The sequence below is a fragment of the Carassius auratus genome, chromosome 45 (assembly GCF_003368295.1).
Source record: "Carassius auratus strain Wakin chromosome 45, ASM336829v1, whole genome shotgun sequence".
NCBI classification, from domain to species: Eukaryota; Metazoa; Chordata; class Actinopteri; order Cypriniformes; family Cyprinidae; genus Carassius; species Carassius auratus.
In genome coordinates this window covers 3667836-3685328 of record NC_039287.1, presented here as the reverse complement: position 1 = coordinate 3685328, position 17493 = coordinate 3667836, and the positions used below count along the sequence as shown (strand labels likewise).

The 17493-nt window shown below is 36.7% G+C and overlaps 2 protein-coding genes across 2 annotated transcripts; both read left to right on the top strand.

Moving 5' to 3' along the window:
• Window positions 1-2: 2 nt before the first annotated feature.
• On the top strand, window positions 3-6462 carry LOC113062958 (TRMT1-like protein). The gene is made up of 16 exons (XM_026233064.1): window positions 3-145; window positions 893-1024; window positions 1130-1192; window positions 1293-1406; window positions 1533-1597; window positions 2387-2543; window positions 2948-3068; window positions 3411-3490; window positions 3630-3873; window positions 3964-4176; window positions 4258-4448; window positions 4580-4658; window positions 4787-4953; window positions 5095-5160; window positions 5587-5716; window positions 5818-6462. The coding sequence occupies exons 1-16, from the start codon at window positions 85-87 to the stop codon at window positions 6008-6010; spliced, it is 2076 nt and encodes a 691-aa protein (XP_026088849.1). The 5' UTR covers window positions 3-84; the 3' UTR covers window positions 6011-6462.
• An 894-nt stretch (window positions 6463-7356) lies between these two features.
• LOC113062955 (protein Niban-like) lies at window positions 7357-17236 on the top strand. Its single transcript, XM_026233060.1, has 14 exons — window positions 7357-7494; window positions 10469-10599; window positions 10675-10803; window positions 10891-11005; window positions 11532-11696; window positions 11794-11909; window positions 12933-13037; window positions 13360-13522; window positions 13770-13957; window positions 14127-14270; window positions 14364-14474; window positions 14549-14656; window positions 14750-14861; window positions 15930-17236. Exons 1-14 carry the CDS (start codon window positions 7443-7445, stop codon window positions 16820-16822), a joined length of 2532 nt encoding a protein of 843 aa, XP_026088845.1. The 5' UTR covers window positions 7357-7442; the 3' UTR covers window positions 16823-17236.
• The last annotated feature ends 257 nt before the right edge of the window (window positions 17237-17493 follow it).

Here is a 17493-nt window from a genome sequence, read left to right as displayed (position 1 = left end):
AGTTCGCGTAGTTTGAGAGAACACGATTGGTGCGCGCCCTCAACGCTCAGTGCGTACGGATTCTACGTACGCTTGTTTGGGAAAATGGCGGAGCTCAAAGAAGAGGACGCTGAGCAACTTCATCAGGAGGACGCCAATATAAAAGGCAAAATAATTTAAATGAATAATGATAAAAAGATTCCAACGTGTTTTGTATGTTCCTTAAATAACACTCAGAATTTAGGAATTTAGTATTTTTATGAAATGTATTCTTAATACGACTTCAAAACTGCTGAAGTAAATATAGGCCTCCTCACGGAGCTCCACCATAGGACCTAAGTGTTAATAATGTAAATATTCAAAACGTCTCTGTATCTCAGCGCATATCGTCTAACAACTGACATGAAGATAGATTTTGCAAATACTAAATCAATCGATGTGTTCTCTGAATTGAACAATAAGCTGTAAATATCAGTATTGTATTTATGTAGCAATGGTCTTGTCGCGGAGCTCCGCACTAGGGCCGTTCTGCTTGGAAACATCAGCCTCGAAAAGCGGGATTGGTTGCACTATGGAAATGTGCATTGGCTAACATACGAGGGCGCTCAAGTATAGTTGTTGGATTTTCATACATTTTCTTACTTATTATTTCACCCATTGTGCAAAATATAATAGTTTTTGATACATTTTCAAGATGATTTTCTTTTCAACATTGAAAGTCTTGGTCTGTAACAAGGGTGAAATAATCAAATCTACAAAAAAAATCTACAAAAAAATGAATATGTGATTGGCTACCAAGGCAATTTTAATGTGACATTCATAAAACAATAGAAAAGTTGGAATCTGTTTTTTTTTTTTAATGCAAAAGCTCCAGTATTTTGCTGAAGTGTGAATTTGCTGTTTGTCTCAACAGATACTGAGATTGATACTAATAAGATGCTTGCTGAATCTGAGGCATGTGAGCAAATGACTGTTCGTGAAGCCCCAACTAATCCAATGAAAACAGAGGACAAAAATAGACAAACATCCTCCACTATTGTGTCTGGTAAATATTCAACAGTATTTTGACACCCTATGATAATTATTACACTCCGCAGGTATGAATTCCTTGAATATTGTTAAATCTTTGAAATTGCCCGTCTCGTTTCAGAGAGACATGCATCAATCCAAACTACACTGGAAGGGCTCGAAGGGCTTGTGGATTTAAATGGAGGTACAGAAACCAGAGTATCTGTTTGTTCAGTCTGTTTATTAACACCACCAGCAGACCACTTGGATGGGAAGCTAACAGATCTGTTCAATGATTTCGACAGCTGGGAGGAAGTCTTGTCCATTGTGTCCAGAAGAGAAATTCAAGGCCTGTTACAGTCACAAGCTTAGACGACATCTGCAGAACTTGCACTGGAAAGTTTATGTTGAATTTGAAGGTAAATAGTCTTTGGGTTCTCTTTGGCACCTCTGTAATTGTTTTTTTCCAACAAGCATTTGAAAGCTGGCACCTGAGGTATCAGCTAATACATGTGTGAAAATGAACTTTGACTCTTCTCCTACAGGCCAAAAGATGTGCATCTGTCATCTACCTTGCAGACAAGTCAAGTCCAGTCTAGGCTCTGACCAGGTAAGATCAGGGTTATGATTTTTTTTTTTTTTTTTGCATACCCAAATATACTGACATGACAAAAGATACCAAATGTAAAATTTAAAAAAGTGATGGTAGAGATGCCTTATTTAGAATACATCATTGTGATTCTTAAGGAAACTCACCTGTTCATCAGAAGCTCGCTACTATACACACACACACACACGCACGCACACACACACACACACACATAAACTGAAGTTTGGGGTCAATAAGATTTTTTTTAAAGCTTTAAAAAATTGTAATGTTCTTATGTTCACCATTAATCTAATAAAAAAATACAGTAAGATGCTAATACTGTGACATAGAATTTAAAATAACTGCTTTCTATTTTCATATATTTTAAATTGTAATACATTTCTATGTCACCAAAGCTGAATTTTCAGCAGCCATTACTCCAGACTTCAGAGTCACATGATCCTTCAGAAATCATTCTAATATGCTGATTGATGATGTTCAAGAATCATTTGTTATTATTATCAATGCTGTTTAATTGTTTTTTTTTTTTTTTTGGAAACTATGATTTGGTAAATAGAAAGTTCACATGTACAGCATTTATGTGAAATAGAAATCTTATATAACTTTATGTGAAAACATTCTAAATATCTTTCTCTTTTGATAAATTTCAAAACTTTTTTTATTTAATTTGGTTGCTCTGAAAATACTTGGAAGTATAGATGCATAGTAAAGCTTTTTTCTGTGCCTATCAATCAGAAAAGTGGTCCTCTGGAATGGATCTATTAATGTATGTTTTTATCTCATCTCCAGGCTCAAGGCAGGCTGGTGGCTCACTACCACTGTGTGGTATGCTCTGTCACTATTGCTCGCAAGACAGACATGATCAGTCATCTCAAACGCCACATCAACAAGGGTGAGACGGAGGCCAGTTATTCAGGCAGCTCGGATGTCCCCTGTGAAGGCCCTGGTGAGCCTTTACTCTGTTGATGTTGACAGAGTGCCAGTCTTGCCATTCAAGGAGAACTGCCTGAACTAGACACCAGTTTGTTGATGTGGAATAATTTAGATGGTTCCATTTCAAGTTTGTTTTTTAAATCTTGCATTTAAACCTTGTGTATTCAGGTAGGGTAAGACTAGTCAGATCTATCCTAAACCATAAAGCACGCACACGTTTGCAGGATGAATGTCTTCTGGAGTAACATTCTGTAGAAGATCCCCTTGTGGTTGATTATGATTAGGCCTTTGGTTTAGAGCTTAAAGTAAAGTCTCACACAAGGCATCTGTAACAATAAAGCACTTCTATTCATTACAATATGTGCATACAAATGTAGAAATTTGGAGATCATTTTAATAACATTTTGATCTTCTTAGTCCCAGGTGGACAGGCCTGTGAGATTATGAAAGAGTTGGGCACCAATGTACAGCTCCTGCCCAACCACACCACTCCCCAGAAGACAGACACCTACTTTAGCCGCAAGATGAAGACAAACAGGTTTGAAAATGTGTTCTTTTTTTCCTGCAGAATGACTTGTGTACATTGTCCCGCCAACATTAAATATTTATTTGTTCTTTAGCGACTTAAATTTAACATTGGTTCAAAAATATTGTAATGGTAATAATAATTTAATACTAATTAATAATGAATAATAAATAATAATTCATGAAATTAATATTACATTAAATATTGTATTCATTTTTGCATTAAAAATATACAATTTAGAAAAAAAATTCGGGTCCAATGAGTCATGGACAACCTGTTAAAGAATCCTATAATAAAGTAAAAAAATGCAAGATATATAAATAAATATAGATTATCTCTATGTAATTGTTGTAGGCAGCTGGTGTTCTGCTCTCTCGCCGTTCTTGCTGAGGAGAGGAATCCACTCGAATGCCTCGATGCCTTTGGAGCCACTGGTAGGAAATCTTCTGTACAGAAAGATACGCTAATAGCTAATGATGATAATATCACTGCTCAGGTGGTTAATTACCGGTATTTAAGAAAAATGTAAGTATAACACAGCATATTTGCATAACATATTGACCCCTTTTGTAGGTATCATGGGTTTGCAGTGGGCAAAGCATCTGCGTAACTCTGTAAAGGTTACTATAAATGACATAAACGAAGCTTGCGTTAAGATGATCAAGGAGAATTGTCAACTGAACCACATCCGAGTAGAGGGGAATCGTACGGGCCGGCAGCTAGATGGAGCGGGAGACGCAGACTCCCCCATTGCTTTGGTAGAGGTGGTGAAGATGGACGCCAATGTCATCATGCACCTGAGACCCTTCGACTACATGTGAGACTGAGAAATAATGACTAAAAACCTTGTACCCCTGATTATTCATTGCAAATTTCTTGTCTCACCACATACTTCTCTTTAAATCAGTCACCTCGACCCATTTGGAACATCTGTGAACTATCTGGATGCTGCTTTTCGCAATGTTCGGAACTTGGGCATAGTCTCCGTGACGTCGACAGACACTGGTTCGCTTTACTCCAAATCCCTGAATGTGACGCTTCGGCATTACGGCTGCCAGATTGTCCGAACCGAGTATTACAGGGAGCTCGCAGCACGTATGGTATTGGCATCTGTTGCCAGGTGAGCAGGTCTTTCTCAGATGAATCACCAAACACAAATGTAGTTTATTTGACAGGGTCTTTTTAATGTGTGGACTTGCAGGGCTGCTGCACGCTGCAACAAAGGGATCGAGGTGCTATTGGCCGTGGCTCTTGAGCACTTTGTCCTCGTGGTGGTGCGAGTTCTCAGAGGGCCCACCCAGGCAGATGAGTCTTCTAAGAAACTGCGGCAGCTGTTGCACTGCCAGTGGTGTGAAGAAAGGGTGTTCCTCAAGCCAGGAAGCATGGTGGAAGGTGACAAGCCATTTAGACAAACAAATAGACGCATCCTGGAGCTTTCTTATAGCCCAAACAGTTGAACCAGTAATGGGTTTGATTCCCAAGGAATGCATAAATAATTAAATTTCTACTTGTGGTATCAACAGAAAACCTGTACAGACAGCTGCCTTGCCAGTGCCATGGGAGTATGCCAGGAAAAACTGCAGTAGAGCTTGGACCGCTTTGGTGAGATGAAGTCATTCATACACGTTTCTTTTTGTTCATAAAAACACTTGATGATGCGTAATTCCTTCATTAATCGCTCTTAAATTTGATTCCTTTTCCTCTTTTGTCTTTGTTGTTTCATCCATCAGGGCTGGTCCTTTGTTCAACACTGGATTTCTGAGGAGGATGTTGGTGGCGGCAGTGCAGCACAATATGGAAGACATCCAGCCTCTGGTGAAGACTCTGATCTGTGAAGCTGACTGCACCACTCTCAAGCCTTTCTCTGTCCCGGGATACTCTGCCGTCTCCAACCAAGGTGTGTCTGGGTGTGCAAGATTTTGTCCGTCACTTAATATTCAATACAATGGAGATGATGAATCAGTTTTTTTACAACGGGGGATTGACTTGAATTTAATGTAGTCTTATTCAGTTAATTTTGACACATCTTTGTCTCTAGTGGAGTGTGGTGTGGTCATAAAAACTTTACAGAAGGTTGAAGAAGCAGATACATCTGACCAATCAGGTATTTTTTTCTCCTCCCTACTCTCAGGGATTTAATTGTTCCTATTTATCCAAGATTAAAGGGATATTCATCCAAAAATTAAACATCTGTCATCATTTACTCACCCTCATGTCGTTCCAAACCCTAAAACTCTTACATTTACCTTTGAAACAAATGAAGAAACTCTTTTTGTTTTTTTTATGAAACCTAACAGATATCTATCCCTCGTTTGCAAGGCCATTACACCAAAAAATTCAAAGCTTTAGTCATTTCACAAGGAGAGCATAAAAGTAATCTGTAGAGTCTTCTGTAGAGACATGATCATATGAGGAACACAGATAGAAACTGAGCAAATTAAATGTGCTTGGGTGAACTATGCCTTTAAGTGGACTTTGTTGTAGAATGAAAAAATGAAGTGGCTAGATTATATAGATTATATTTTTTCAGGGAAAAGAAAGACCAAAGGGGAGGACTCTGGGAATGTGCTGAAGAAAATCAAAGCAGATACATCTTTGGAGCATCCGGCGTTCTACTACAGCATCCATCGGCACAGCATCCGCGGCATGAACATGCCCAAGTTAGTCAGCGCAGACCTTTCCATACACTGTTATATATCGCTGTACAGTGATACAAATATCATAATGCAAGCAGGATCTGACGCTAAACTCTGTTCCTCAGGCTCAACAAGTTCCTGCAGTATCTCACGGAGGCCGGGTTCAGAGTGAGCCGCACACACTTTGACCCAACAGGTGTGCGGACTGATGCCACCCTGGCACAGCTTAAGGAAGTGCTCACAAAATACAGTGTGCCTACATACTCATCCGCACCTCAGAGCAGCGCTGTCAGCTCAGAGCGACGTCAAACTCTCTGATTTTAGATATTCATGAAACCAAGCAGTATTTTGATATGGACATGAATTTGAGAACTTGGACCAGACAAAGGTCACCTGCTTTTTTTTTCTTTGGCTGTTTTTATTGATTAATTTTCCTATTTGCTTTAGGAAGTTTTGTTTTGTTTTTTTGGATAAGAAAAAAAGAGTTTCATCTGAATGGAAAAGGGGTATTCCAGTTTAGTTGTTGTTTTTTGTGGATCGCACTGAGACCATTACAGGCGTACAGTATTTTATTAATCATTCTATGCTGACAGTGATGCAGTATTGACTTATTCTTTGGTTTGTACATTTTTAATCTCTAAAATGATTTAAATACCCTCTCAAAGGTTTATAATGATCTTACCTGATCTGTTTTTTTTTTTATTCCACTTCATGTTCACTTCATTATTTTACCTGATTGCTATAACGTCAATAAAACATTTCACATCATATATTGTCCTTATAATTTGAGAAGACTGACACTGAGAACATTGCTTTGAATCACAAAAAGAACATCAACAAAATTTCCAGGCCACATTTTATAACAAAAAAAAATTAGCATACGTTTAAGACTATTAATGAATGCACTTTTGGGATTGTACGTTATCTTGTTATTTTGATAGTAGTTAAGTAATGCACCCCTCTGAGTTTCTTTTTTCACTGTGTAGTATATTTTAAATGTGACTGAAAAAAACTTAAGGACACATGCTTTATTATTATATGCAAGAACAAATTATAGTAAAATGAAATGTATTATTTATTTTATTATATATATATATATATATATATATATATATATATATATTTGAGGTGACTTGGGTTTGTCCACAGGTTTTATGTGATAAATCAGCTTGAACTTACTGTCCTGTGAAAGTCTTCACGTAGATTACTGCCACACCAGTTTCATTTAAATGGTACAATGTCTAGACCTTCCTGAAATGCACTAAAATTTACTTACTGGCATGTTCAGTTGAATAGAAACTGGTAATAGACATTAATGGGATAAAGTCTGTCTAATAGATCAAAGGCGTATTGTACTTCACAAACAAATCAGTAACAAAACATTGTTTTTTCTTTGAAGTACCTTGGATGACAACTTAAAGATAACCTGATAATTTCACACATCCCTGATGCTCTCGTATATTCACAGTGAATACTGATGTATAAAGCACATATCATGTTATTTCCATGAAATCAAAAGGAAGAGTGTCAAAACTTAGTGAGCTCCCTAGACAGCATTCTGGGTATAACCAGCTCTTTAGGGTTTAAAAGACAGCCCTTGAATGTCCCGGTGTGACTTTTTCATTTATGCCCCTCCCACCATCCTGAAATATAACACCTGCTTTCAGATTCTCCCACAGTTGTGAATACAGTGACACAGAATCACCTCACCTCGTCAGAACAGAGGAGAGCTCACCTGAAGCAGAGCAGTATGGGAGCAACATCCAGTTTACTGGATGAAAATAAATCCAACTACATAAAAGGTATGTGATGTAGGATCTTTATGTGTACATTAAGTGGCTTTGGGATTTCCTTTAAAATTGTTTTAGTGTGGAAATAGCAGTAAATTATGTTTGTACACTGATGTTTTACTTTCTGATACTTCTAACTGGTTAGTAATAATAATAGGTCAAAAAACTTCAAAACTAGGTTCAAAACTTTTTCTCTATACTGCACTTATATGGGCAGAGAAAGAGGGTGGATATTGTTCAAATGCATTAAAACAATTGTTTTGTATTGTCCTAAATTGCATGGCCTCTCAGAGGTAGAAAAAAATATGAATGATGAATTTGAACTTGTAATTGCCTCATTGGACAATGACTATCATTAGTGTCAATCAGATAACTGCAGTACTCAACCTGCAAGGCCGAAAAAAGTGAGAGGCAGAAACCTGTTTGTTTTCTTCTTCTGGCCATTGTAAACTACATGGGTGGGGGTTTTGGAGTGTGTGTGTGTGTGTGTGTGTGTGTGTCAGAGAGTGTAAAGGATTAAAAGCAGCTCTGCTATTTGCTAAAATGGAAAAACACCTTCGATCTGTCAGCTGACAAAACATGCTGAAAGAGCATTACAGTACTGAGGGTGTTGTTGAAATGCATTTTTAAAGCTATATTTCTGTTAATCAGCCAGATATTTTTTGGTTCAATCGCAAATCCTGAAAAAAATCGCAAAATTCAATCGCAAATCCTAACCCTAACCCTAACCCTAAATCCTGAATAAGTGGTTGCAGACTTACAAAGCACTAATTTTGATGTGCATACAATGTAAAAGCATTAAGAAATTTTAGTCCCATCACAGTAAGTTTAATAAGAATTTGTATTTTTATATATATGCATTTGACATACACTTTTACTGAAAGGAGTTTACAGAGCATTCAAGCAAGTGTTTTTTATTTTGCCAGTCCGTACATTCCCAGTTAAATGAACTTTGTTCCACGTGGAATGATAACAGTATTGTTAGTATTGTATCTATATTAGTTAAATCAATCAAATTACGTGACTTCATGTTTAGTATCCTGTTAATTATGTTATGAAAACACAAATGGGACACAAATGTGACCACTTCCTGTGAATGAGCCGACAGTAAACTCAAGTGCTGTGCTTTCACACTTAAGGTGAAAAGAGAGTGTGTAGTCAACAGCTGCGAGGATGTAATTTTTTTTTAAATAAATAAAGTGTTCTAACAAACACATTGACAATCCCCATAAACCTTGTACTCTTGTACAAGTATAATGATGTCTGTGTTGAGGTATTTTCATACAGAACTGGCTTTGCAGGTCAGCTGTGTCATAACGTCTATGATAGGCCAAGTATCTTACACGTCAGAGATCAAGAATTCAAGAAATCTCAGACCACAGTTCCTTTCAAAACAATTAATCTCTCTTAAAAATAAAACAATAGTTCAAAGAAGACTGCAGAGAGAGAGGGAACATGATAATAGAGCCGCTCATTACAGTACTTTCAATCCATTGTGACACATGTTGGAAGTAAATGCCGTAGCTCTCAGCTGCCATCTAAATTTAGTGGCATGTTACGTAATGCAAGTATCTGAAAATGTTTAAAAAAAATTATACAAGGAATTTAAGAAAGTAGGAACACCCTCTCAGAGTGGGCATTCTGGTTTGGGTGTTAAATCTAAAAGTTCAGTATCAGGGAAACAATTACACATTTTATTAACATCGCAAAATGTTTGCATCCAAACCAATGCTTTTAAATTCCTACTTTTATTTGTTTTGTTTGAAAAGATTCTCACTCAAGGCTGTCATGATATATTTCGTTATTTTTGAAAACGTTATTTCTAAGACGAGGTTGTGCTGTATTGCAAACAGTCAGAATTTGACTGAGAACATGCAGCCATACCTTATTCCTAAATAAAATATTAAAGGCACAAATATTCTTTACAAGAAGCATCAATAGTTTAAAGTAAATAATGTAATGTGATATCAAAAAAAAAGTATGTTATATAACCACTATATATATATATCAAGTATATGCTTTATTGACCAATCAGCACCCAGAACTGGAAATATCAATTTTAGTATTAAAGTGAAAGTGACATGACATTCAGCCAAGTATGGTGACCCATACTCAGAATTTGTGCTCTGCATTTAACCCATCCGAAATGCACACACACAGAGCAGTGAACACACACGGAGCAGTGGGCAGCCATTTATGCTGCGGCACCCAGGGAGCAGTTGGGGGATCGATGCCTTGCTCAAGGGCACCTAAGTCATGGTATGAAGGTGGAGATAGAACTGTACATGCACTCCCCCCCACCCACAATTCCTGCCGGCCCGGGACTCGAACTCACTACCTTTCGATTGGGAGTCCGACTCTCTAATCATTAGGCCACGACTTCCCCAAAAATTAAGATTATATAGTGATATTGTAACAATTATAGTGATACATTGCATTGCCTGGAGATTATTCATACACCATGATTCATGAAATACATGTGTTATGCATGTCCGTATGCCTGCAAAATTTTTAAACAACAGTCTGCATTCAATCTATGAAGTTTGTAAAATAGGGTACTAATAAGAATGTTGAAATGTTCAAGCCGGGCCAGGGAAGTAGTCTGATTGGCTGTAAACACATCAATATCTTCTTTACTACAGTATTGTTTAGCTAATTTTGTATGAAGTACTGGGAAAAATCATAATGGACAGCACTGTGGCTACAGTAGAGTCATTCAGGTTCCTGGGCACCATCTCTCAGGACCTGAAGTGGGACACTCACATATAGACTCCATTCCTAAAAAGGCCCAGCAGAGACTGTGCTTTCTTCACAAACTGAGGATGCCACAGTCCTGCATTCATCCATAACTGTCTGGTTTGGTTTAGCTTCCAAATCAGATATCAAGAGACTACAAATATTTGAAAATCTAAAAGTCAAAGTTGAGTTCATGCTAAGCAAGTATCTTTTAATAGTGTAATGATCTCTGGATTGTGTTGCCTTGCAGGGCAAGTGGACGAGAAAATTAAGGAGTTTGCACCGATTTATAGGAAACAATATTCTCTGGCTTACCTGTCCCAGATCCGAGATGAATTCGAGCAACGCAAAGAGCAGCACACACAGTTTCTCAAACAACAGGTAGGAATCAGATCCCACTATCTATAGAACTATTTCTTCTTCTTGAGACTGACTCATTATTTTTTATTTACCCAGGCCCCTCCAGAACCTGGAAAGGTGCTGTATGAAGAGAATGTACATTGCTTTGATGACAGCAGGAGGTGGAAGGTTAGATATATAGTAATCCATGCCACTTACGTCCTGGAGTGCTACGAGAGCTACAAGGTGTGAGGCATCATCCACCATCTAACAATGAGCTTTTGCTGACTGGTAATGATGACATTTACCCCATCATCTCCTACTTTCCTGCAGACGTTTTTAAAAGGGTCGGCTCCACTACACAGACTGTTTCCTACAGGCGGTACCATTCTGACTACAGAAGAGAAATACATGGAAATGATTGACCAGTGCTGCCCTTGCACTAACAGTGAGTACAATTAGAGTGCATGCTTATATTTTAAGTGAGCTAATTTAAACTAAATTTTAATTTTATTTAAAAAAAAATTCACATCCAATAGTGGCACTGCAGTTAAATCAATAATATAACATAATATAATATAAATTATAATATAATATAATATAAATTGCCATATAAACCTCATTCATCACTGATGGAATGACAAATATTACTAATAATGTATTGAATATTACTAATTGTGTACTGAATAATAATCTTATGCTCACCAAGGCTGCTTTTTATTTAATCAAAAATATCTTAGTTTTCAATAGAAATTGAGCCTCGGCATGAAATAAAAATGTCCCAATTTATTTTCCTTAAGCATCTCAATCATCATTGAATAATTCTTTCATGCATTACATTACAGTAAAAACTTTAAAACACTCATTAATTTAATAAAATCATTTAAATTAGTTTTTTTTTTTTTTTTTTTTTTTTGCATAAACTTAATGGTGTGTTAACAAAATGAGTCAAATGTGTCTGTGTTGTGATGCAGATGTAAAGGAAGATTTTGCACCTCCTGTGGCGAGCATGCCAGGGCAGTTCCCAGTTTATCTTAGACTTCAATACCGCCAGGATTTCTATTTCTGTTTCCAAGATGAGGACTCTCAAGTTGAATTCATCTCCATCTTATCTGACTGTGTTCGCCACCAGAACAAAGGTATCACTTTCACTTTAATTGAATAAGAGTAGGAACTAGATGTAACCAGTGAAAGCTGTAGTGTGAAAAAATATATAATATTTGGTCCATTCAACAGATTTTCTCAAGAAGAAGACGTGCGAGGTTAAGGCTTTTCTCAAAGCCATTCAGCTCTATGGGCAGAAGAAAGGCCGGTATGAATCATGGGATATGCTCATAGGCAGTGATGTGCGGGTAGGTGTCCTTTCACATCCTGTGCTGGTTCACATTGACAGCATTGTCAGAAAACCCCAATAATGTTCAATACAACAAATAACATATCCATCATCTCTTGTTGCTCTAGTATGACGTAATGTTCTAGCTGTTGAAATATGGAACAGGCTCATTCTTTCTGTCTTTGTACATATTTGATACCTAAATGGTAGATTTGAGTATTAACACCACACCTACATTTTTCATGTTGTATTATACACTTCCACATGTGATATCTGTTCTCACTCTCCAAAACTCCAAGTCACACACTGTTACATCAGGGCTGAGCACTGTGTGGAATCTGAGTAATGCTGTATACAGGCAGTCTCACTCCAGAGTTTCACCTTTTTCAGTCAACGTGACCGTGAACTATCAATACATCACATATGTCAGTGTGTCTCACACATATTAAATAACATGCTGGTAGTACATCATGTGCCATGAAGTCTCCTGAACCTTACAGTAAAACACTGGAATATTTTCTGTGGTACCTACTGTACACTGAAAAAAAAAAAAAGATAAAATCTTACTGTATTAATTATTTGCATTTGAAGCCATTTTTAAATAGTTGACATGCACAGCATATCATTAATCAATATTAATGAATTAAATAGTTTGACAAACATGAACAGGCATTGTGAGAGTTTATTCTTATTTTTTGTTTGTTTGAACGGTTTTGAATTACTTTATATTATACATGTATAAATATTATAACATAGTTAAAATAATATGGTATAGTTGCCTGTTGCCACATTTTCTATTAATTGAAGTTATTTTATTTGGATTGTATTTGAGTAATAACTGAAGGCAGGTCAGTGATTGATTTGTGGTTTTATGTAAATAGATCATATCAGGTGATTGTTCATTTAAGTCTAGTCTTGTGGTTTAAGGTTACATAGACTGTACCATTTGGGGTTTAGCACTTAAGAGTTTGCTCTCAATGTTTGTTCAGCTATACATGTATGCATGTAGTATTTCTGAATCTGTACTTGTGTGTGTGTTTAGGGTCTTGCTAATCTGTTCATGGAAGACTTGATGCCTTATCTGGAGAAAGAATTGCAGCCGTTATTGAAGAGCAAGAGGGCAGACAAGAGGAGAGTGTGGTTTGCGGTGCGTTCTTTTCCTATTTAGATCTACTGAATTTATTGTACAGATAAAGTCCTATTATGGCATTGGGTTTCTCCAGAACCTGCCCTTGATACTTGAAACTGGGGTGTGATGCTGACGTACATGTAGGATGCCCCACACCCAAACAGCTCTAGGCCAGAAATGTCCCTATGGTGTTTCCTCAAGGGTGGAACGAACCAGAAACAAACTAGAAACAGGTTACATTCCACAGCTGTGATTACTGACAAAGAAGGATTACTAGAACACTTGTGAATGATTTATGCTATTAATGAATGATCCTTGAACCCAGCCGTTTGTCTTATAGACGGTTGAAGGAGCTTATTTCCTGCTGCAAGTTCATCTGCTGGAGAGGATATCCACACTGAAGCAGGAGTGCCAAGAGATGGTGAAACAACAGGAGGTGCTCATGCGCTCTGATATGGACCAGATCACCAGCTCAAGAGCTTTCCTGGAGGGCAAACTCAGAGGTACATGATCACGCTAAAAAAAGACCCAATTTTTTTGCTTTAATAGATAGATAGATAGATAGATATGTGTGTGTGTGTGTGTGTGTGTGTGTAGAGAGAGAGAGAGAGAGAGAGAAAGACAAAATCTCTCACTGGCCGAACATCTACTATAATACAATTTACACTACCCTTTAAAAGTTTAGGGTCACAAACATTTTTATTTGTGTGTGTATAAATACTATATTTTGTTCTCTCCTCATCTGGTTAGCAATGGTAACTGAGCCAGCAACAAAATACTGCACAGAGCATGTGCAGCCGTATCTGCCAGCCATCTTGGAGGAAGTGATGGGGCCCATCAGCCTGGGCTTCACAGAGGCCCGGGACTTGAGTGAGAGCATGATGGAGCAGCTCTGTCAGGACTTCCAGGACCCTGAGCAGAGCGAGGAACTCCGACAGGTGAGAAAAACTAACACATTTACAATTAATCACCATAAAAAGTCTTGCATTATATTTTTCTGAAGCCGAATTACTTAGTTTTTTGTTTTTTTGTAAATATCATTCATGCTAACCTGTATAGTAAATGATGTGATACAATAGCTCTGCTTCTCTTTCTCTCTGACTGAAGGCTCTGTTTACGATGAGTAAGGCTAATTTACAGAGCTGTTATGAGAAAGTGAATGGACTGGCAGATCACGTCCAAGAGCTGCAGCAACCCTTCAACTACTGCATTAAAGGTCTAGTGGACAGCACACAGATAGACCTAAAACAGGTACCCAAAACAGCAAAACCAAGTAGCCAACTATTTTCTAAGTTTCTGTGACTGATTCTGATCCAAAACATGTCTGCTGTGTGATCATTTCAGCTGATGGAAAATATAGAGTACACTTTTGAGCTGCTTGTGCGAAAGGCTCTGGAGGATCCATCGGTCAGCCTTTCGATGGCTATGCAAAAGGCTTCAAACAGGGTTCTGAAGGTAAGCATATCATTTTCATTTATAAGCACAGATGGTTGTCAGATTGCTTACTTTAATTCGTCTTTGTCCTACAGCAATTTGACTATGACAGCAGCACAGTGAGGAAGAGGATCTTGCAGGAGGCTTTGATCAACATCACTCTACCCAGCATCAAGAAGCACCTGGCCCCATCCTTCAAAGAGGTACATTTCAGATCATTTACACTGTGTAAATACAATCACTGAAAGCTTAAATATGTAAACCATAATTGGTCTTTTCTCAAAATGCACTTTTAGGAGCTACCCAAATTTGAGCAATATATATTTGCTGATTATTCAAACTTCATCAATGTGGAAAACGTGTATGAGGACATAATCCAGCAGATACTGGAAAAAGACGTCAGCATGGGTATGTCACATGATCACAGAAAGGCCTCCACACACTGCCTTTGCAAAAAACGTAACTGATATTAGGGTCATTAGTAATTATAAAGCACAGGTTAAAGTAGTAAAACTAAATTTGTGTTTTTTTGTGCATGTATGATGTTAGCACATTTACATACATGAACAAACACGAATAAATATCTTTGTATTATAACAAAATTTCAAACCAGATTATATATTTAAAGTAATAACTTAAGTCAGTAAGTAGGGTCACACTTTATTTTAAGGTCCAATTCTCACTATTAACTAACCATTAACTATGATTTTTGCCTCAATTAACTTCTAATTTACTGCTTGTTAATAGTTTATAAGGTAGTTGTTAAGTTTAGGGTATTGGGTAGGATTATGGATGTCATGCATTATATGTACTTTATAAGCACTAATGAACAGCCAATATGTTAATAATGGGCATGCTAATAAGCAACTAGTTATTAGTGAGAATTGGACCCTATACTAAAGTGTTACCATAAGTTTTTTTTTTACTAAATGCTGTTCTTTTGAACTCTATATAAATCAAAGAATATTGAAAAACAAGGATCAACAAAGTTTACACAATTTTTTAAGCAGCAATACTGTTTCCAACATGGAAACAACAAAATCAGCTTTACCATCACAGGAATAAATGACATGTAAAAAATATATTCAAACAGAAAACAGTTACATGTGTTTTTAATTGTAATGGTATTTCAAAATTTTGATCAAATAAATGCAGCCTAGATAAGCGTAAAGACTTAACACATTTATAAAAAATTATACAGAGCCTCAGACTTTTGAATTGCAGAGTAGCGTTGAGCACATTTGTTAAGAGATTTCAAAAGTAGCTGAGAAGAGTGGTTTAGGTTATCAAATCCATTTTTATAGCCACCATATTAAATATATATATATATATATATATATATATATATATATATATATATATATATATATATAAATATATATATATATATATATATATATATGCATGCTACTGAACAAGAAATTATTATTATATTTTATTATAATCTCAAATCTGATTTGTGCTTCTGATTGACAGTGGTCAAGGAGGCAGCCAGCAAGAAGAAATTCAACCTGTTCACAGAGAGCAGGTACAATTTCAGTGTGTCCAGCTTATCCTTCACACCCCCGGGATCCGCACCCAGCAGTCCAGCACGCTTAAACACATCCCCAAGCGTGCGCACGTCCCTGCCGCCCTCCCCGCTGCTGGGAAACGGCCTGACAGCAGACAAATCCATGACCGCTCACGTGTCAGAAAACAGTGCAATGGGTCAAGCTCTGACTATCATGGAAAAAATCGATGAAGGAGAAAAGACTCTCTTAGAGGAGAGCAGTGATGATGTGTTTTTCACTGCTGGAACATCAACCTTGGATACATCAGCCGAGACTAAACCAGAACTCACCACAAATGCCCTGGAAGCTTCTGTCTGTTCCACCCCTTTAATTAAAGAAACAGAAGCTGTAGAAAGTGCTGGTACTAGTAATTCACCGAAAGGAGGTGATGCAACTTCTTCAGACTTTTCTAATAAACCCACAGTAGTACTCAACCCAATCTGTATGAAAACCTCTGGTTCTGATGATGAGCCGGTTGAGGATCACAGGAAAGAAACGATGAAGACGTCAAATGATCAAGCCCAGATTGAGTCACCAACATGTGATGAAAGCACATATCCGATTGCAGTTTGTTTATCTATTGAAGATGCAAAAGATAAAGAGTTCACAGGCAAACATATCCTGGATCTTTCGGAAAAAGCCTCAGAATCCCAGCCTTCACCGAACCTAGAGGATGAAACCAGGCCCCTGGACTGTGTGAAGGAGATCCGTGACCTTGTGGTGGAGATTATTGAAATAGAGGATGTGGTTCATCCTTCCAAAGAAAATGGAGAAAAAGTTCAAGTTCAAACAATCGAGGAACAAGATTCTATAGTTTAAGTTGCAATGACTATGTCAGGTCAGGATTCAAAACCCCTCCATTTTCTGTGTGAGGAGACAAATTGTACATTTTGAAGTTGGCGTCATCATTGTGAAGAAGGTAATAATAATTTACTGTAGATATGTATGTCTATATACAGCACCATTCAAAAGTTTGGGGTCAGTAAGGTTTTGTTTTTAAAGAAATGAATACTTTTATGCAGTCATGAAGAAAAGTGACACTCAGAACAGTAATAATGTTACAAAAAATTATATTTTGAATAAATGCAGTTTTTTTTTAAAAACTTTTTATGCATCAAAATATATTTTAAAAGTATCACATATTTCTCTATAATAACATGCAGAACACGTGTAGAATTACATTTTAAAATAAATTAAATAGAAAACCACAAGGTTTTCAACTAATAATATTTAAGAAACATATACATATACATATATATATATATATACATATATATATATATATATATATATATATATATATATATATATATATATATATATATATTTTAACATTAATAAAAATATATATTACCAACACCAAACTTTTCAAAGGTAGTATATATATATATATATATATATATATATATATATATATATATATATATATATATATATATATATATAATGTGTTGTATAAAAAGTAGAGAATTAAATGTTTCTCTGTCTTA

Excerpts from the sequence above, each read along its gene's own strand:
- LOC113062958 (XM_026233064.1), top strand. The coding sequence starts at position 85 with ATGGCGGAGCTCAAAGAAGAGGACGCTGAGCAACTTCATCAGGAGGAC. Across the intron at positions 1,407-1,532 it reads AGTTTATGTTGAATTTGAAG|GCCAAAAGATGTGCATCTGT; the intron begins GTAAATAGTCTT and ends CTTCTCCTACAG. Across the intron at positions 3,069-3,410 it reads CGCAAGATGAAGACAAACAG|GCAGCTGGTGTTCTGCTCTC; the intron begins GTTTGAAAATGT and ends TAATTGTTGTAG.
- LOC113062955 (XM_026233060.1), top strand. The coding sequence starts at position 7,443 with ATGGGAGCAACATCCAGTTTACTGGATGAAAATAAATCCAACTACATA. Across the intron at positions 14,271-14,363 it reads CACAGATAGACCTAAAACAG|CTGATGGAAAATATAGAGTA; the intron begins GTACCCAAAACA and ends TGATCATTTCAG. Across the intron at positions 14,862-15,929 it reads GGAAAAAGACGTCAGCATGG|TGGTCAAGGAGGCAGCCAGC; the intron begins GTATGTCACATG and ends TCTGATTGACAG.